The 21437-nt window shown below is 43.9% G+C and overlaps 1 protein-coding gene across 4 annotated transcripts in view; it reads left to right on the top strand.

The window, feature by feature from the left end:
* The window catches only part of PLCB4 (phospholipase C beta 4), a 74370-nt gene that overhangs the window by 15224 nt on the left and 37709 nt on the right, over positions 1-21437 (top strand). For 2 of the 4 annotated variants that reach the window (XM_005422588.2, XM_014307690.2), the window contains exons 7-21: positions 2122-2203; positions 2923-3023; positions 3642-3699; positions 8217-8325; positions 9726-9936; positions 10539-10632; positions 11181-11260; positions 11698-11782; positions 13472-13562; positions 14673-14768; positions 15829-15926; positions 17556-17591; positions 20130-20271; positions 20928-21012; positions 21239-21363. In XM_005422588.2, coding sequence (XP_005422645.1) covers positions 2122-2203; positions 2923-3023; positions 3642-3699; positions 8217-8325; positions 9726-9936; positions 10539-10632; positions 11181-11260; positions 11698-11782; positions 13472-13562; positions 14673-14768; positions 15829-15926; positions 17556-17591; positions 20130-20271; positions 20928-21012; positions 21239-21363 — 1493 coding nt within the window. The remainder of the gene's footprint in view (positions 1-2121; positions 2204-2922; positions 3024-3641; positions 3700-8216; positions 8326-9725; positions 9937-10538; positions 10633-11180; positions 11261-11697; positions 11783-13471; positions 13563-14672; positions 14769-15828; positions 15927-17555; positions 17592-20129; positions 20272-20927; positions 21013-21238; positions 21364-21437) is intronic. The other 2 variants (XM_005422589.3, XM_005422587.2) reach the window with 1 other exon arrangement.

Below are 21437 nucleotides of genomic sequence, written 5' to 3'. Positions count from 1 at the left end.
AACACCTGTGAGTGTCCAGATGAATGTAAATCTGCCAGGATGGAGTCTCTTCTGATAGAGGAAAAGCAGTTTTATTTGCAACAGCTTTGGCAAAATGAACGTGTCACGCTGTATTTTTCTTTTTTTTTGATTCATGCAATCTTCTCTACACTGCTGCTGTCATTACAAATTACTGCTGTGATTGCTGTCAGCTTTTGAGAAATAAAAAAATACATTTGGCATCAAAAGTAAGTTCCCTGCAGCCATGGAATCTTGGCACACATCTGATTAATTACTTACACCAATATTGCATGTTTTACAGGACATATATTATTGGAGTCCAATTCATTATAAAAGACATAGAAATTTACAGGGCTGGAAATAGGTTGTAAATTGTAGAGCTAACATTACTCTGTGGTTTAGAATAGGCAGAAAAAATAGTTGCCTGAGGATTTTTTTAAGAAACAAATGCCTAAAGTTAAACTCAGTCTATATTTTAGTGAAAATATCTTGGTACTTATCAGCTTTGGAAAATTAAACAGCTAACTTAGATGCCTAAATAGGGACATAGAAATGCAACTGTTGTAAGGACCCAGTAAGAAGAAAAACATGGCTAAGTTTTGTTAAAATATTTTTTAATCATTTAGATATTTTCACTTCCTGATCTTAATTTTATTAGTATGAAAATATTTACATAGGCAGTTTAGAGTGTTTTGGAGAATAAAACAACCACGAATTGCTATGGCAACAAATAGCAGCCACAATTTGTTTCACATGTCTTGCCAAGTGAAATTATTTATTATGCATGAGATTGACTAAAAGTCTCAGCAAATGTTTGTCTCACTTGATGCTAAAGAGCAACACGTTCTTACCGGCAGCCACGGAGTGTTTCCAGTGTAGAGCTTTTGGTGGGACACATCCTGGATGCACACTAAAGGTTCTCTCTCCAGATGAGGACACCACAGTCAAGGGCTGTGGGTCCCAGCACTGCAGCTCAAGCCCTGAACAGAAGGCAGGGTTTGGATCCCCCTTCCAGACCCAGGGATGATTCTGCCTCTTCTCAAATGGAATCAGAAATAGGCACTCTCCTGTTAACCACACCAAATAGCTGCGTTTCTGTGGGATTGGTCTCATTGCAAGTGAAACCAGTCCTGCACGGTGAAGTCATGCTTTGGGAAGGAGCAGGATGCTCATCAGCTTGGTGGGCATGTTCCAGGGGCAGCTGGGAGGGTCTCTGTGCAGCATGGCTGGGACAGGGAAGTTGGTGTTATTCTCCATGGCTGTGAGCTCAGGGATTGGGATTTGCCATGTGGCTGGGATCTGATAGCAGCAGCTGCTTGGAAAGGGAGGAGGAGGGAAGCTGCCTTTGGGAACAGCCCCTTCTGCCTCGTGTGGCACAGTTTAGTGCCTGGGATGGAGGGGAAGGCACCACAAACCCAGTTTAGTGCCTGGGGTGGAAGGGAAGGCACCACAAACCCAGTTTAGTGCCTGGGATGGAAGGGAAGGCACCACAAACCCAGTTTAGTGCCTGGGGTGGAGGGGAAGGCACCACAAACCCAGTTTAGTGCCTGGGATGGAAGGGAAGGCACCACAAACCCAGTTTAGTGCCTGGGGTGGAGGGGAAGGCACCACAAACCCAGTTTAGTGCCTGGGATGGAAGGGAAGGCACCACAAACCCAGTTTAGTGCCTGGGATGGAAGGGAATGCACCACAAACCCAGTTTAGTGCCTGGGATGGAAGGGAAGGCACCACAGCCAGGAATGACCCAGGGAATCTCCTCCCTCGGACAATCTGCTGCTTTGGGAGCTGTCGCTTGTACCAGCACACAGCTGAAAAGAGCAAACAGAAGAGTGCTGTGCATGGCTCTGTGCCCCAGTGCACTGAAGAGGGAGAACCCCTCTTTAGTTCTGTTTGCCGTTCATTATTCTGATGTATTCCTGATGGCTCGCAGGCAGAGCAGTGCTGCTCTCTGCAGCTCAGGGCGCTTCTCCCACTGCACTCCTGCTTGGAGCTGCTTCCATTCATCAGCTGAAGCCAGAGGGAAGTGCTGGCAGTGAAAGCAAGAGAGAGAGATGATTGTGTTTAAAAATGACTGACATTTCTCTGTTGTTTTTTTTCCCCCTCCACTGTTTTTTGTTTCAGCATAACCAGAACCTTTGCATCAGGTAAAACAGAAAAAGTGATCTTTCAGGCACTGAAGGAATTGGGCCTTCCCAGCGGAAAGGTATTTAGTGGTTGTGAATAAGTGCTTTTGTGTACTAATAAGGCGATGACTCATTCACGTTTGGAGCTGTAATCGAAGTCATTTGCATCACAAAAAGCGTGCCTACTGCGTGTTACTTACTAATCGCTGGAGGCTGTTTACTAGAGCCAAAATGTAATTAAATCCGTATGACACAGAGGTCCTTAAACCTCCTAGAGGAGGCTTCCCTTCTTTGCTGTCACAAACCACCTTTTGTGCATTTATGCTAAGTAGATGAGCACAAAATATGCATGCAATAGATTGTTTTGTTGAATTTCTTGGACTCCTCCTGCTCTTTGCTCCCCTCCTTTGCAGAGCTGCTCTCCAGCTCTGTCCCACTTGCAGTGGGAGCCCCTGCCAGCAGCCCCACAGAGGGGATGGCTTGAACCTTTTGGGTTTGGGTTGGTTTTTGTTTTTTTTTTTTAAGCTTCAGCAGAAAAATAGATGGTTTTCCAGCTCTGTGTTTATGTAGAATTACTGTTACTAATTACTGAGGTTAGAATACAAGCACATCAAACAGATCTACAATGAAGATGAACTTAGAATTACTTTGAGAGAGTACAAAAGAAACCAGGTAAATTTATACCTGGTGAGGAGCTAAACCAGTTCTCAGTTGCTTTTTCTGATATAAGGTATTCTCTTGGGAAAAGAGCACATAAGCTCTCTTGTCTGGGTAAATGTACCTTTGCATTTCTTTGCAGAATGATGAAATTGAGCCTGCAGCTTTTACTTATGAGAAATTTTATGAGCTTACCCAAAAGATATGTCCCCGAACTGACATAGAGGACCTCTTTAAGAAGATGTAAGTTCAAATTTAATGTAATCTTGCTTTAAAGACATTTTGTTGTATTTTTAGTCCATAACTAATAGCGACAGAACACTGCAAAATGTATCTACCCTAGTAGCATCAGCAGTACTTTAGAACAAGCTCCAGTCTATGTTTTACCCCTTCCTCCCTTCTCAGACTGTTAATGTAAAAGTTCACTCTGTATTTCAGAGCAACTTTTACATGAGTTAAAGGAAGCACCTGGAACTTTTTTTTTTTGTTGCATTGGCTTTACTAACTACTGTAATTTTAACTTGCTCCTTAGGTGATTAACCCAGTATGTGAACTAATTAAATGAAGTAAGAAATTTGAAGTTTGAAAAGTTTCTTCCCCCAATTTATTCTCAGCTGGAGGACTTACATGTTGTTTTATGATGTGATGTTGTTCAGGGATAGGCAGATATGTTATGGGAGGTACTGTGCCAAGCATAGACAGTTAGCATGTTTTCTGTGCCTGTTCATTCTGAGATTATACAGCTACATTCAGGTAGAAAATAGTAGGTGGCTTTTAAGTGTCAGCAATGTCAACATGTAAATCATACCTACTGTAGCATCATGTACAAAAACTCACATTCTCTAATAAATTCCTTTTCAGCAATGGAGACAAAACTGATTATTTAACGGTAGACCAATTAGTGAGCTTTCTAAATGAAGTAAGCTTTTTCATACATTAACTCCCATCCCAGTCTGTCTGCAGTGGCTTCCTCCAGCTTCCCATTGCATGCCCCGTGCCCCTGTGTGCTGTGCTTCTGACCTGCTCATCTCCCACTGGGGCAACATCCTGGGGCCAAATCAGCCCAGCCCTTGTGCTCCCCTGCTCTCTGCACCTTGGCCCTGCAGCTGCCCCTCCTGCTTACCTGTGGCTGTGTTGTGGTGTGTGTCCTGTGTGGTTTGTGCTGTTTGTGCTGTTCATTGCACACTGAAATACACCCAGTGTTGGATTGCAGTCATTTTACATGTAGGCCCCAGCTAAATACATCTGCTAGTCCTTCTAGACTAGTAGAAAAACTGAACTAGGTGTTTATAAACAGGGGTTTCATTCTCCTCAGCAGCAGCATTTCAATCTGTTACACAACTAAGAGCTAAGAGGATATTTTAAGAGTTTGTATGTGATTTTTAAAATACCATGTGTGCAGAATAGGAGGAAATATTTTTATTGCTGTATTTCCAGAATGCAGTTGTTGGCAGAAGTATTTAGTATTTCTTAAAAGTATCATGAGTGTGTGAAGTAGTTCAATAAACAGTGTGGGCTTGGCTCTTTTCTGTTCCTAAAGCACAGTAGGTTCTAGAAAACTGCCTCATTTGCGATTCCAGCAATAAGTGCAGTATGTGGAATTGACAAGAGCACACCCATGGAAAGCAGACACATCCCACTTGGTGTTGTACCACTAGATTATTGTCATCCTGAACATGAGAGGCTGTCAGCCTCACTATGTGACATTTTTAGGTGCATTTCCAAAAAAAAATCTCTGCATCTAAAATTGTTTTACTAGTTATAGTTCAATTGTATATATGTTTATATATATACATATTTATTTATTAGATACTTCAGTCTGAAGATCCAAGCTGTAAGTTCCCTATAGATCAAATTTAGAATATAATTTTATTTTTTACATGGCACTTGTGCCTTACTCTTCACTAAACCTGAACTACTTGTAGAAAGGGTATTCAGATTTATCAGAGTTACTTGTAGAAAGGTATTCAAAAAGAAAAGAGAGAGAAGATTAACAGCTTGATTATATAATTTGGGTTACATACTTGGGGCCTTATTTCCTATCTATTGGCAAGGCTTAATCTTACTGCTGTGAGATATCCAGCTTTGGATTTTTTTAGTGTCACTCTCCTCTGTCAGGTAAATTACTGCTTTATCTTTATTTTAAAATTCATCTCTAACTGTTTTAGTTTAAAGTGTAGTTCCTTGAAGCCCAAACTTCTGAAGAAAAGCTGCCAGCATTTGTAAGAACGCCCTACCTCCAGTAACTGATTGAAAAATTAAGGTTGAGTTGCTGTGCTCTCAATTTTGTACGACTTTAGCAGTTCTTTTTGCAGAATTAAAAACATTATTTTGTATAGGTAAATATAGGTAGAATTGGGGAAATTTATAGGTAATATTGGGGAAAAATGCATCTTGTTGACTGCATTCATATTGACAAAATACATTTTGCAGTTGGAAATCCTGTGGTGGGCCCCTTTGGATCAGGACCAGAGCTGGGATCAAGTACTCAAGTGTTTTTTCTAGGGGAGGACATTTGTTCTGGTGACTGAAAGCAATGCCTTTGGTCTGCGTTGGAGGTCTTTCGGCCTCCAAGCAGAGTTTAAAGTTTTGGCCATAATTTGAAAGGCACAAAGGACCCAGAATGTGCCTCCTGGAGGGATCATTTCTGTCCCTTGGCTGCTGGCCAGCCCTGCAATTAGCAGTGGTGTCTAATGCTGGCAATATAAAAAGGTTATTGCCATTACATAGCAGAGGGGAGGGACTTGGCAGAGCAGCTCTTCGTGAGACTCTTTAACTTAAATTATTTTGAAGTAACCTCCAAGGCATGCTGCAGAAGCTGTAAGTGTTATGGGTTTTTAAGAGAGCACGAGGGTATGTTACTGGGGATGAGAGGACAGTGAGCAGCTTTCCTGGCCTTTTTCCAAACTCCTGTCTCTGTTTGACTTTTAAATGCTGCTGGCTGACAGATGATTTAATTGTGCTTCAGTATTAAAGCTTCTAGGAAGATTTTAGAAACTTAATTGTTGTCATGCACTGAGTATTTTGTCTAGATCTCCTATTTTTAAAGTCAAATTTTGGAAAAAAATGAAAAAGGAAATATAGTAGAAAAGGGACTGAAATCACTACCACTGAGATTTGCTCCTGCAGTTCATTTACAGCAATAAAAGAACACAGCAAGCAACACTTTAAATGCAATTTACAGTAGTCTGGCCACTGCTCACCCATTCTTTTGGGAGGGAGGTATGGGGAGATCCTTTCCTATGCCCAATTCCTGGCTCCCTCCCTCCTTCCAGCCCCTCTTTCCATCCCCCAGCTGTCCATCTCCCCAGAAGGCCCTTCTCAGCAGCCCAGGGCAATGCTGGTTCTGGGCAGAGCTGCTTGGAGCACACTTTGGAGTGCTCTGTGTCTCAGTGTGTGCCCACTCCCAGGTGCTGGGGGAGCTTTGCTCTCTGCAAACCCTCTGGGCACCTTTCCCCCCTATTTTCAGCCAGCTCACCCTCACCTGCCTGCGAGTGCCCTATGTGACAGGGTGACCAGAACAACCAAACACACCTTTGCTGCATGTGCACAATCAGTCCTGGGGTGTGTTATCTTCTGAGGTGAAATGTCACACTTCAGGTTTGGGGGAAAACAAAACACAAATTCCCTGTGCCACCAAGTTCAGGGGTGCAGAACATTTCCCCAAGAGACACCAGAGAACTTTATCACTTTTTAAAGTAGATCTTTATCTGCTGCCAACTCTGTTTTTTAAACAAAGTGAACATAAGGATACCCTTCTGTTCCACTGGAGGATCAATAATGAGCAGTGATCACTGCTCCTGGGAGAATATTTTGCTCTCAGCTCCTTCTCGTAACTCTGGGACGTTTTCTCAAGAGGAGACTTTTTGCTGTATCCCACTTATTTTCTTCCGTTTGCTCATTACTAACTGTAGAAGCAAGTGAGTGGGGAAGAGCCCTTTTCTTGAGCACAGAGGCTTCCCCCCTATTTCTGACCATTTTCTGAGGTGCTGTATTGTCACGAGGGCTGTAAAACCTTGTCATTTGTCACCCTGGAGCTGTTGCATGCCATGTTGTGGTGGTGTTGGTGTGTCCTGCCTCCATATGCTCTCTGTGGTGTTTGTTCTGAGTGTTCCTGGGCATCCCCACAGCCCGTGGTGTTTGTTCTGAGTGTTCCTGGGCATCCCCACAGCCCCTCTGGATAACCCTGCTGTGTTTAGGTGCTGCAGAGTGCCAGTAGCACCCCTTGCAACATCCATCCCTAACTGCATGATTGACTTGGCATTGGTTGTAATTTCTTGGAGTTAATTAAGCACATGCACCAATGGATTGGTTGTAAGCAAAGAGATTGGATTGGGTATTACTTTTCTTATGGGAAAAGAAAAATATTTTTAAAAGTTTCCACATAAGGAATTACAGCAAATGCTGTGTAAGCCATGTCAACACCATCCTGTCACTCCAAATTATTGACTGCCAGTATGGGGGTGGCCTCTTACATCTCTGAATTCTGCTGAAACTAAAGCTTGGAAACTGTGCACCTTCTGGGGGAAAAGAATGTTTTCACAGTCATATTTATTTCTTTGTTTTGTTGCATCTGCTTACATGCCACTATTCTGTTAATTCTGGTTTTAATTTTCTTTTAATGGAGAATCAGGCACAGTGTGCAGCTCTAATCCAGCATGGAGAAAAAACCAAAGTTACATAGCACACTACAAAGTGAAAACATGCAAATTCTGAATTTTATTAGTCTATTAGAAATCACTGCTAAATTGTACCTAAATGTGACATATATTATGAAATCCTAATATTGCAAATTATTGTGAATTAAGAGATGATGCTGTGAAATTCTTGTGCATATTTACTCCAAGAACCTGTGCTGGTTTTTGAATAGTTAAAAACATGATGTTTCCACAATTCACAAATAATCATCCAGTACTCGCACATTTCTGAACTCAAATTTCAAATTCTTTATTTACAGTATAGCTTTATTTTACTTTTTTGCTTTAGCTGTAGATATTGTGTAAGACTTGCATTTTGGAGAGGTGATTGCAGTGCCACCAGTCAAGTCTGTCACTTTGCAAAAAAAACAGGAAGAGAGAGAGAATTTACAAAGGGACATGTAGCTTTTTGCTTTCAGCATCTCATTTGCACAGATACCATGTGCAGTCATTATTTTCATGAATAAGCAAGAGTAAGACCAGTTACATGATTGCATTGGATTTTTCTTTTTAAAAAATATTTTTGTGATCAAACTGCCTAGGTTCCTTATGAAAGATGAAGTCCATTTTCTACCTAATGCTGAAGTTGCTGTTGAACAGTCGAACAATCTGTAAATTTTAGGGCTGCTTTTTTTTTAAATGTCCACTTCTTTCTTTCTCATCTGCAATAATGAAATGCTCTTGTGTGATAGCCAGGCACTGTCTTGTTTTGCTGAATTCTGTTGTTTTCTCACCTCAGCATCAACGAGATCCTCGGCTCAATGAAATTTTGTTTCCCTTTTATGACACAAAAAGAGCAATGCAGATAATTGAGACATATGAGCCAGATGAAGACTTGAAGAGGAAAGGTAAATAGGGGAGGGAGTTAGAGTTCACTGGGTTTGGGCATTTGGGGAGTTTGTTCTGAAGCATTCAGGCTTTTAAAAGGGAGTTTGCAGTCCCAGTGGTGTGGGGACAAGCACTTGTGGAGGGTGCTGGACCAGGAAACTGCTCTGCTGGAAAAATACCTCCCCTTCAAAATCAGATTGGTTTTTGCCCCTTTTCTTTCATACTCAGGATCAGCTGAGAGGACTTGAGTAAAACATTCTGGAGCAGTTCACCCCTGGCTGACACCAAGCACAGAAAATTTAAGCTCCATTAGGGTTTTTTTTCAGGAAGTTAGAAGTAGAATGGAAACTCGGATCACTCTGCTTCTCTGTACAAGAGAAAAATAGACTTAAAGAAAATAAAAATAGGACTGCTGCAACCTTGCCTTAACAATAGCTGAATGTTCATAAATTACTTCAGAGAAAGCAATGTCAAAATTAGTGCCAGGTAACCATTCCCTGCAGCAGCTCTTTGTGAGTAATCCCTTCTTCCCTATCACAGATCATTTTCATTTTTCAGACTCTTGGCCTCTTAAAAACTGATATTGCCATACTAATTATTCCTAATTTGGATTCATTAAAAGCTACCCCTTAATTTGTATTTTAATACTTTATTATAGGCGTAGGCCAGCAGACAGATAAGAGAGAGAGGTGTTATGAATTCTGTGTTCTGAATTCCTGTATGTGCCATGTTCATTGTAGGTTTCTGTTCTCATTTATAAAGGTATGAACATGTATTTCAAACAGTAGATGGAAGGTGTTGTAGATTTCCCTAATGAAGGTATTGTAGATTTTGTGACTGAAGCACTGCAGAGGTTCTCAGGTGCATGTCCCATGTGTGTCAGTGGGAGCAGGTCTGCAGGAGCTGGGTGACAGTGGTGTGGCACAGGGCTGGCTGTGACAGGGGGCAGGAAGGGGCCCAGGAGCCTGCTCCATGCCAGCTCACAGCCCCTGCCTGCAGAACTCCCAGAGACAGAACTGTTGGGATTGTTCTGAGGAGATGTCACTGCCTGTTTGCCTTCACCTCCTCTTGTGCCTTGGCTCTGCTGCTGGTGAGTGCTGGGCCTCAGGAGCTGAGCTGGTGGGCACCTGGTTTTGATCTGGAACAAAATGGCACATTTGGCACCAGCTGCTGGGCGGCCTGGAGTGGGGGAAGGGGAGAGCTGAATGCTTGCAGGAACCTGTGTAAATCTGGGAACATAATGGCACATTCTGCACCAGCTGCTGGGCAGCCTGGAGCAGAGGAGGGGAGACCTGCTTGCTTGCAGGAACCTGTGTAAATAGCAGGTTCTGGGCTGGGTTCCTGCAGGCTGGGAGGTGGTTTGGGTCCTGTGCACCCTCTGTTGCTGGCAGTGGCTCACCATGGCTCCCTGTCCCTGCAGGTGTCATCTCCAGTGATGGCTTCTGCAGGTACCTGATGTCAGATGAGAATGCCCCCGTGTTCTTGGACCGCTTGGAGCTGTACCAGGAGATGGACCATCCTCTGGCTCACTACTTCATCAGCTCCTCTCACAATACCTATTTAACAGGCAGGCAGTTTGGGGGCAAGTCTTCCGTGGAGATGTACAGACAAGTGCTTTTGGCTGGATGCAGGTTGGAAGCAGGAGATAATCCATATTTGTGAATCTAATGCTTTAAACTAAAAATACTGTGTGATGTGCCTTGGTGTTGATATCTTGTACAATTGAATGTGTAAATGTGTTGTTGTGGCAAATGAAAACACGAGTGTTTGTTTAAGAATCTTATTTTTCTCACAAAAGCATTCCTCCAGGCAGAGGAACGTAGAAATGATATAAGGAGAGAGTTTGTGAGAAAGTTAGCAGAAGTTTGATCTCAGAATGACAGCTGAAGAATTTCAGAGGGCTTTCTGCTTTAGAGTGACAAAGTTTATATGTTAATGAGAATCAGGAAATTTATGATTTCCTGCTTAATTTCTTGACTTAATAGAATGAGAATAAGAGTGGCTCAGTGCTAAAGAAAGACATTATTGTCCAAAAGACAATATACTGACTCACACATGCCATATTTAAGGTGGTGTATCCAAAGTTATGGAGATAATACATGTACAGCTTAGAAAGAGTTGTGCAATGCCCAAAACTGATTTGCAACTTACTGCTCTGACCATCACTGCTAAAACATGTCCCAGGTAGCTCACCTGGAATAAAACACTGAATTTATTTTCCTTGGATCTTCAGGTGTGTTGAGCTGGACTGTTGGGATGGCAAAGGTGAAGACCAGGAGCCCATAATAACCCATGGGAAAGCAATGTGCACAGACATCCTTTTCAAGGTAAATGCCTGGCCTCTACACGTGGCAGCAAAGCCCAGGGGAGGCCAAGCAGGGCAGCCTCCCCTCCTCACACTGGGATGCTGCTCCTGTGGGATGCTCTGGCAGGGGCAGGCATTCTGGCCCAGGCTTTGGGGCTCTTTCCTGACCTGCACCACCCACCCCTGTGCTCCCTCTGCCTTCCCACAGAGCCTGCAGGGAGCAGGCTTGCTGCTCTTGCCCCACTCCTTCTCACCCTGGGGCCCTTTGCACCACAGAGTAAATGTCTTTGTTGTCTGAGGAGTTCCTCACTGTGGAAGGGGCCTGGAGGTGCAGGAGTTGCTGTGGGAGTGGCAGTTCCCCACTGATGGCTGTGGGTGGAGGTGCCATCCTGCTGCAGGGGCAGGGGGGTGTGGGGGCAGCAGAGCACGGGGCTCTCTGCCTCTCTCTTCATTTGCATGTTTAAGACATCCCTGTGTTTCTCAGGGTGGCGTGGATAATAAAAAAACTCCTTTGATTAGGTTTTTAATTTGATCCATTCTGACTTGTATCCTGTTGTTGCTTTTTTGCAGGATGTAATCCAAGCCATTAAGGAAACAGCATTTGTTACATCAGAGTACCCTGTCATTCTTTCATTTGAAAATCACTGCAGGTGTGTGGTGCCCACTGGTAATTTTTAAATTGTGCACTGTCTGAGAGAGATGATATAGTTTAAAATCCTATGATATGGTACTTGAAAACTGGGGGGGTATGCAGGCATACTGAATGTCACTTAACATACTAATCAATCTTTATGCAGCTTAATAGTGGCAATATTTTTATCTGTGATAAAGCTGTGAAATGTATTTGGATGTTCCATTAGCTGTGTGAGATTCAGTTATTCTATTTTTTTGGTCTTGTTAAATTCATCTATGTCAAATAATAGACTTTTATTGACAGTATAATTACAGTAAAGTAATACTTCTCAGTTGAAACAAAGTGGGCAGTATATAATTTGGGATGTCTCCATTACTTAGCATTACGCTTTTGTGCTGAGTGATAGTGATTTCTTTTTTACATTTAAAAATTAACTGGCATAATTTTTTCCAGCAAGTATCAACAGTACAAGATGTCAAAATACTGTGAAGATCTTTTTGGAGATCTCCTGTTGAAGCAGCCTCTAGAAACACATCCAGTATGTTATGTTGTGCTAGTCTCTCTATTTTTTTTTTGTATTAGTTTTATTTAAAAGAAATGATTTTTCATCCTAAAAATATTTTAGGAAAAATTTTTCACTGAAATGGTTTCCCCAGGGAGGTGGTGGGGTCACCATCCCTGGGTGTGTTTAACAAAGCTGAGCCCTCTGTGTCCTGTGTCCTCTCCTCCTGTGGGTGGGTTCAGTCCCAGCTGCTCACAAACGCTGCAGGGATGGCAGGAGCAGCTCTTGGCAAGAGCTTGGAGCTGAGAACCTGGGCCAGGGCCTGAGGGAGGCAGGCTAGGAGAGACTTGGCACTTGGCTGGAGCAGATGTGGTTTGAAGTAAAAGCAAATGTTTGTCCCGAGGGGCATCCAAGTGTGGCCCTGTGTGGGAAGGCAGCCGGCCGAGATGAGCTCTGCAGCACTGACATCTAGTGGAGTTACATTGCACATCTTGGGGGCTTCCACATCTAGAGTGACACATCCAGTGGGGTTCCAGCCCCAGTGCTGTCAGGAGCAGGTGTGCACATCCAGCCTGCTCATCCAGCCTGCCTGGGTGCCGGCCAGGACCCTTGCCCTCCCACGAGGAGCTTTCCACCCACTCTCCTGGGGCTGGGTTGAGTTGGTGGGTTTTTATTTGGTTTCAGTTCGTGGTGCTCTGTTCTCCTGGAGTGCTGCTTCTCTCTAGCGCAGATTTGGATGAAGAGATCAGAATATCTGAATAGTTCTTCTAAGAATTGTCACTGTTTATGGAAACACCTTCTGCTCCTGTATCATTTAGGCTTCACTGGAAGCCCCAGTCTGTTATGGTGCTAAGAATGCCAGGTTGTGGGTTCAATCTCTGTATGGGCCATTCACTGGAGAGTTGGGCTCAGTGATCCTTGTGGGTCCCTTCCAACTCAGAATATCCTGTGATTATACCAGCAACTCCCTGGGTAATATTCCTAGCAAGCCTGAGGTGGGGAGGGTGCTAATTACCTTACCCAAATCTCTGTTTCTTAGCCTCAGTGATGTGATGGGGCTTAAATCAGAGGATTTCATACTTTTCCTCTTTTCTGAATAGTATTTTTTCTCCTTCCCCAAACTGGAGCTTTTATTCCTACTTCCTTGTGTGTGTATGTGTGTCCCCTTTGCCATTGACAAGTACTGTATTTGTGACCCTGCTGGCAAAACCAGTCCCCATTACCTAGCTGAGGACTGGGTAGTTTTCCATGCCCCAGTGCCAGTCCATTTCCACTCTCCAGGGGGGTCACTGCAGCTCCAGGGGACCATAACAGGTGACTTATTTAGAGATCAGATGGTAACAGGCTGAGCTGTGGCTTGGGCTGTGTGAGCCAGGGAGGGAGGGAAAGCAGGAATTCCTCTGAGAGGAGTGCAGGTCACATCCACACCCTCTGCCAGGCAGGAGAGATGGGAAAACGTTCAGAGCAGTGCAGCTGGGGCTGGCACAGGCTGGAGAGCTGAGTGCTGGCTTCTCCAGCAGCTTCAGCTGAGCACAGCTTCCCCCTGGCCCAGGGAAGGAGAGCAGGCTGTGGAAGTGCAGTCACACAGCCTCCTGGGTGTGCCCGAGGTGGCACTGCTCCTTCACTGCCCCTCGGTGTTCCTGCCCTAAAGTCAGATCCCAGACAGGGACAGAGAGGCCAAAGGGTGTCGTTATTACTGAGCATTTTCTTTGAATTGTTTTACAGCTTGAACAAGGTAAAGCCTTACCATCTCCCAATGACCTCAAAAGAAAGATTCTCATAAAGAATAAAAGGCTGAAACCTGAAGTAGAAAAGAGTAAGTAACATTTGTCAAATACTAAATAAACAAAAGTCCAGATCACTACAAACAGACTTTGTTACCAAAGTTTCCAGACTGTTTGTACTTTAGTGCTGGAAGAATAGGAGTTACATGTAAATAACATTTGGTTTGTCCTTGTGTTTCGTGTGAGTGCCAATCTAGGCCTTGATATCAGCATGCTGCACAGGCAGCCCCAGAAATGTAATCCTGGGACTTTTATCAGACTGCTGGTTGAGCTGAAATATGAGGCAGATAGAATCTCCTGTCAGCTCTGCCAACACCAGTCTGTTTGCATTGCTGTGTTTGTTCAGGATAAGCATGAAGTGAAATGGAATTTCCAATTGCTCTTCTTGCTGTTGCTGCCAGTTGTGATGTTTATCTCCTTTCAGTAACAATAATGTTGCTGTATTAGTTCCCAGTGTGGCTGCAGTGATAAACCCTGCTCCTTCTCCATCCCAAGGGAAGCCCCCAGCCCTTGCACTGGCTGCAGTCATGCATGGCTGTGCCCCTCCTGTGTGAGGAAGTGCCCATGGGAGCACAGCTGGAAACCCAAGCACTCTGCCCCCATTGGCAGGGATCAGGCACTGAAGAGGCAGCTCTCTCTTGATCCTGTGAGGGAGCAATGTGCTTGCTCCAGAGACCTTTGTAGTCTATGGGAATTTAGGGGAATTTCTTCCCAGCAGGGGTGGTTAGACATTGGGATGGGCTGCCCAGGGAGGTGGGGAGTGCCTGTCCCTGGAGGGGGGTTAAGGAAAGGCTGCTGTGGCACTCAGCCACTCTGCTTGGCAGAGGTGGTGCTTCAGGCAGAGCTTGGATGCAGTCTCAGAGGCCTTTTCCAACCTGATTCTGTGCTTCTGTGAAGTATTTTTCATCACTTCTGTGAGCTTTGGGCACAGCCCTTACTGCTGACCACTTTTCAGGTCTAACAAGTCTGTGTTTATTGGTGCTGCTCTGTAAAATTTTATTACCAACTGAAAAGCCAGAGGACTCATTAAATAGAATGATCTGAGGAACAGGGAATCATTTGTGATGGCTCTCTTGTATTTCTTTGTGCTACAAACTGTTCGTGTCACGACTAATTTAATTTCATTTTTTTTATATTAACAGAACAGCTTGATGCTCTGAAGAAGATGATGGAGGCTGGGGAAACTGCTGCTCCTGTAAATATCCTGGAGGATGATAATGAAGAGGAAATAGAAAGCGGTGAGGATTTCCTGGAGAAGGCTCTCAGAGGCCTGTGGCAGATCCCTGGGCTGGGTGCTCCTGTCCCTTGTGCCTGTGCTCTGTGGCAGCAGCAGCAGCTCTGGGCTCAGTGCAGGGCCATCTGTACAGCCCCCAGCCTGGCCACCCCACCCCAGACCATTTTACCTTCCTTTCGCTGGTCAGAAGTTGTGTTAGAGCACACCAAATCAGATTGTCATTCTGTCTGTGAGACACAGACTAAGAAGTTTGATCTTTGCTTGAAAACACACATTGTCGCTGTGTTGAGCGCTCAGGGCAGCATCCGAGGGGCTTACTGCATTATACTGTGTAAGAATAAAATGAGGGGAAGGATTTTTCTGGCCAAACCTCAGTTATCCTCAGTGTAAATGTGCAGCTCTGAGCCAGTGGTGTGGCCAGCAGAGAAGAATACATGTATTTAGGGTGTGATCCACCCTGTGTGTTTTCAATGTGCACCTTCAGAAGGTGTAAATCCCACCCCACCTGCCAGTGTCTGAGCCCATGGCCTGTGCTCTGTGTCACAGTGAATGTCCCAGCTTTAGCCTGCCACCTGCTCCTCATTTATTTGACTCATTTTTGCCCTTTACTTTTTAGCTTTGAGTACTGTAGGTTCTAATGGAAAATCACCCTAAAAGCAGATGAGAACAATTCCCTGTAGTGGGGGCACACAAGGAGCCTGACAGTGCACTCAAGCCTGGCCACTGGCATCTTCTTAGATCTTTATTTGAAGAACTCTGTCGCCAGTTCTTGTTATTTCCCAAGGCTATTGGCTTTTTTTTTTTACACCTAGGCAAAATACTGATTACTTCAAAAATACAGCAAATAAAATTTCTCTTATTAACCATCTCAGGCCTTAGCTGTAATTTACTGCCCTTGGAAACAGTTAACTAACTCTTAGAAACCTAATACCCTGCGTTTTATTCCTGTTTTTAAAAAATGCCACACCCAAACCTGTGAATTCAGCTGTCATTTGTTTCATGCCTTGCAAAGACAACAGCAGCTGCTGTGGTTTTTGCACAGATCCTTTTTGTTTTCTGTGCAGCTGACCAGGAAGAGGAAGCTCATCCTGAGTACAAGTTTGGAAGTGACCTTGTAGATGATTACAGTCAAAAAGAAGCTGTTGCCATCAGTGTCAAAAAGGTGGGATTGCTCATTTCATATATATATTTATTGTTATGAAAACTTTCCATGGAGGCTGTTGCAAAAGGCACTCTGCTTTGTGGAGACATCAGAGCCCTTGTCACAAGATTCCAACCTGAGATCTTTACCAGGTGCCCCTCACCTTCAGGTTCATGAGAACACAAAGCTTTGTAGCCAGAACCACTCTCCCCTTGTTCAGGGAGGATGTGCACTCACTGAGGAAGCAGAATCAGTGTGTAGGGAGCAGTATTCAGTGGAGAATTTCATCAGAAATCCCAATTAAAGGCAGCAAACAGTTCCCTGCTCCAGCCTCTGGTGTTTCACTTTGCATCTCAGGTGCAGAATCCCAGTAAGAGGTGGAACATGAGCTTCCTTGCTCAGAGTACTTTGGCAGGGCTGCACTGTGTGTTCACTGCAGGGTTCTCCTGCCTCATGTTTCATGGTTCACCTACAGCATGAAGGCAAAACAGGACAGTAATTCCCAGTGGGGGTGTGGCAGGGCCTCTATCAGGCTGGCAGGCAGGGAAAGGGTCTCTGTATTCCACTCACACCTGACCATTGCAGCTGTCAGCCACTTGAATATTATTGATGGTAACCAGATCCAGGATGTGGAATTCACAGTAAGCTGCTCTGGCCCTGGAGGCATTAGTGCTGCTGGCTACAGAGCAGAGCCCACAGGTGAGGGCTGAGGTACCTTAGCAGATCATGTTCCTCTGTCTCTCCAGTGTTCTGGCCACTTCTTCCCTCCTCCTTGCTTTCCTTTGGATCTTTCTGCAGACAGAAGTGTAGGAGTGGAAAATAGCAGTGTGTGTGCAGCAGCACCAGAGCCATCAGACCTGCTCTGGGTATCTCTTCTGTCATCAACTTGGCTTCCTCAGCTCTTATGGATCCTCCCACTGCAGTATCATTGCACTTCTTTGCATTTCCTGAGTCACTGCTCCTGGTCTGCCTGAATGTTTTGGGCTGTTTTGATTGGTTTTTTGTTGTTGTTGTTATTGTTTTGAGGATTTTTGTTTGTTTGTTTCCAGATTAGTCACTCATCCTCAGCACGTGTCCTTGGGTAACTTCTCTGCTCCTCTGCTGATCAGTGACTTGATCTTTATTCTGCAGGAATGCACACTCAGTGCCAAGGCAGTATTTACCTGAGATTCTCAGTAGCTTTTAATTGAAGGCAGGCCCCAGACTGCTGCATTGCAAATAACATCTTGGGACAGGCCTTCTCCAATGTGGACATTTCAAGCACAGTTTACAGCCCTCTTTACCCTCAGTTTTCAGGGCAGTTTGCACACGCAGATCAGATGATCTTTATTGTGGTATCTTTATCTGGGTGTGTTATTCTTTCGTTCTTCTCTGAAGCTTCCTTCCCCAGCATCTAGTGATAGCTCTGGTTTAACTGCCTGCCATCCTTCATCCTATTCCCTTGGCTGAGTTTCAGATCTTGTGTACCCAAATTTGGAATGGACTACAAATTTTTGAAAGTGTATGGAACAGATGAGCCTTGCAGGAAGGTGGAAAAGGGTTTACTTTTTGCTAAATGCATTCAATTTTTGAGGATTTTTTCCTCCTTACTGTGAGTGTTTCCTATTGCTTTTTCTTTAGGTAATGTATATATATTTTTTTTTCCCTCAGGCTGTTGAAGATTCTGAGCAAGAAAACAATAAAAAGGTGACACAGGATGTAATGTAGTTTATTTTATTGCTTTATATATAACATGCATATAACATGTATTACTTACCATGCATTCTCAGTGGTTTAACAATTTTATGCTCAGTTTTCACCCCACCTATTTTTGACAGTGACTCTACCTCATTTTGTCCTCTAGGGCTTCTTCTGCTGTGCTTTTATACTGGGTCAGGGCTGTCAGAAAACCTGGGGACAGACAGGAGTGCATGACCTTTGCCTGCTTAGGAGTATCTGATCTCATGCACTGGGAAACCTGTTCTCTGAATGGTGCTGAGATGTATCACCCCTGCTTGATTTTGCCCTCTGCCCTTACCCTGACTGCACTTTGTTTTCCTCTCTCTTTCTTCCTTTTGCTTTCCCTTGGGACTTCTGCATTTATCTTCTCCCAGGAATCCCTTCTGTAAGACTCTTCCCACCTCTTTCCACTCTCCTCCTCTTCTCTCATCCAAGCTGCTCCTGTTCATAACCACACTTTGTTTCAGTCTGTGTTGTTTTCTAAGTGAGTTCTGCTTCTTTTCTTGAGGGGTAGGGAGGTGTAAATGACGTGGAGATCAACTTTCCCCCTTGTCTTCTCTATCCCCTACAATCCTCTATCCTGTGCTGCTCTAACCATTCCTTTGTTTCTGCAGACTTTAGGAAACATTCCCTCCTTGCCCTTTTCTTAACTCACAGTTTTAAAGTTGTGAATAGTGCAGAGTATAGCCCTACTCTAAAAATTAGGGGTCTGCAGGGGAGTAAGATAAAGCCAATGGCTGGTGCATTGCCTTTGAGCCCAAGTGTCACTGATGCAGTCACAGGGCTGCACCTGCAGGGTGCCATTGCCTGGCACTGAGGCATCACAGGCCCTGGGGCTCCTTTGCTTCTAGGTGTGCATGGATCAAGACAGTTAAATGAAATTACCTGTTCTGAGCAGTCAACAGCAGGCACTTTAAGAGCCCTGGGCTTTAGGAGGTGGGTGGTCAGTTCTGCCTGAGTTCATGGCCTTTCAGAAGCTAGGACACTGAAAAGAACTGGTTTCAGTGAGTAAATCTGGCCTGAATTTGACCTAAGCTCTATAAACAGCTATTGACCTAGTTACAAAGAAGAAAGCCTGTTTTCTACTAACACAGGGATGTGCTGTGGGCATATCTTGAGATCAGATCTGTTAAAACTCAATGTGCACATTTCTGAAAAGCAGTTGGGTTGAGCCCTGATGATCAGCATTAAAATGTGGTGTCAGTTTGATTTAATGGGCTGCTGGAAGTTTAATTCAGTCCAAAATGCACGTACAATGATGTGTACCTGGACTCATTCTGCCAACTCAGTCATTCTGTGCAGTCAGAAAATTGTGAGCCTTTTGACTATACTCATCTCACAGCAAGGCATAAATGGTTGCAGTTCACATGAGTTTCATTCTTGGGGATGTGCCTGCACTGCCTGGCAGGCCGAGGTGCCACAGTTCTGGTAAGTGGGTTCGCTTTTCCTTTCCTCTCCCACCTCAGGCAATGAGCTGCAGTAGTGCAGGTTCTGTGAGCTGCATTTTCCTCCAAGCCAAAGGGCTTGGTACAGCTTCCTCTTCCTGACTATTTCCTGAGCCAGTGATGGGGCAGAGCTTCTGCCAAACACTGAGCTGCAGTCTGAGTGCTTGAATGCACTTGGTACTTCCCAGCAGAAGGTCCCTGCCAGCCTACAGGCAGATTTTTTAGTAGGAGAGCAACCAAAAATGCATGTGTGGGAAAAACATGATGAATTTGCAGAGATTGCTTAGCTTGACAGAGATTTTTTTTTCTTTTTCATTTTGGTGAAAAGCGTGTGTTTCAAGCTGGTTTAGGGAAAGGCAAATATTGGACAGGGAGAGCCAATTAAGAAATGCCTCCTGATGTGGGTTTCTAGCAGATGAGATACTTGTAGAAAACTCTTAAGTTCAGTTATAAATAAAGTGCATATTTATAGAGGTGATGGATTCAGGTTTTTATCAGTTGAAGTGGATAAGAATATGAATTTGGTACAGTGTCTCTTGTCAGTCTTGTGACATCTGTTTGTGCAGTGAAGGCTGTGGTTCCTGCATTTTTGTTTGCTTCTGTTAGGAAAGATTAATCGTGGAATCCATTTGTGTTTTGATGGTGAGGAAGTTCTACTGAGTGCCAAGTACACACAGTTTCTATCAGAAAATGCATATTAAATCACGCTTTTTGGAATTTATTTGACAAAGATGGATCATTATCTCCCGGTATTGTTCAGGCTGTTGGAATATTTATCTTTTATCCCAGTGTTATCCTACTAACTTCATGTAATATTTACTCACTGCTTAGGAGCTTTTCTATCATCAGTCCTTTTGCATGCATCCTGTAACATTGAGAGTCTTATATCAGCAAGAAAATAAATTTTAACTTGTGACACTAAACTTCCACTTTTCCTGTATTAATTTGCACTGTCTTTAACCTTCTGCAGATTTGGCTATAATTTTGTCCCACCTTTGAAAAACCCAGCAGCAGTGTTTGCAGACAGATTTGGTGATTGTTCTTTTTAATGTGTTTCCAGGGTTTAGTAACTGTGGAAGATGAACAAGCGTGGATGGCATCTTACAAATATGTAGGTGCCACAACCAATATACATCCATATTTATCAACAATGGTCAACTATGCTCAGCCTGTAAAATTTCAAGGTTTCGATGTAGCAGAAGGTAACATAAAAGGTTGAATGAAATACAAGTATTTGCTTAACCTAGGTAGTTTTTTAATCTCTACATTTCCTGAATTTAGAAAGAAAGGCATAAGATTTTTATAGTTTAATGACCATCATGAGTATGTTTGTAGACCTGTTTCCTTGGATGTGAAGTTAGCATGTAATTCCTTTAGTCATCCACACGGAGTCACTCAGTTACTGGGAGAATAGGAAGCTGTGGAGGTTGATTCTATTCCGTGGGCCTTCCCTACTGAAATGCTTTTTTTAGTTCATCTCTCTCTGCAGTTAGGTGAGCACAGCTGTCACAGTGGGCAGCAGTGAGCTGATACTGCACACCAGACAATTTATCATGTTGGTGTGCCTTATCTACCACACAGTGCAGGCTCTGAATAACAATGTTGTCCTGAACAAAAAAGGAAAATGTTGTTGATTTCCCAAGGAGAGAAACAGAGAAGCGAGTCAGAAATACTATGAAATTTCTCATTGCTGTAATTTGATTCTATGAAATTTCTTATCACTATAATTTGATTCTATGAGTAATAGGTAATGGGGAAAGAGACCAAAAACTGCTGTGTCCTGCTGTTATAGTGCATGATTTTGAATGTGATTCATCATTACAGAGGTGTTTTAAAATGTCTTGTCTTTTCTTTCTAGAACGTAATATTCACCATAACATGTCCTCCTTCAACGAGTCTGTTGGACTGGGCTATTTGAAGACTCATGCCATTGAGTTTGTGAAGTATCCTTTCACCTCCTCATCCCCCTTTCCTACCAGTCCTATAATAAAGCAGTGCACCTTTGTACATTCAGTGCTGCATGTCTGCAAAGGGGAAGGGGAAGTACCTCAGGAAGGAGAAATAGTGAGAGTAACAAGAGGAGTGTTTTGGTGTTGAAATGCTGGAGGTTCCAGGCCGTGCCTCTGCACCTCTGTGATGTTTGTTTGATTTCCTTGATGGATTGCCCAGCTACAACAAGCGGCAGATGAGTCGGATTTACCCCAAGGGGGGCCGTGTGGACTCCAGTAATTACATGCCGCAGATTTTCTGGAACGCTGGCTGCCAGATGGTCTCGCTGAACTATCAGACCCCAGGTAGGCAGCAGTGACCCTCACTCCTAAAGAATGGCCTGGGCAGTGACTGTCAGCCAGATGCCATGGGTTTGCTG

This window comes from Geospiza fortis, unplaced genomic scaffold (assembly GCF_000277835.1).
Source record: "Geospiza fortis unplaced genomic scaffold, GeoFor_1.0 scaffold275, whole genome shotgun sequence".
Lineage (NCBI taxonomy): Eukaryota > Metazoa > Chordata > Aves > Passeriformes > Thraupidae > Geospiza > Geospiza fortis.
This window is presented reverse-complemented; position numbering and strand designations above follow the sequence as displayed.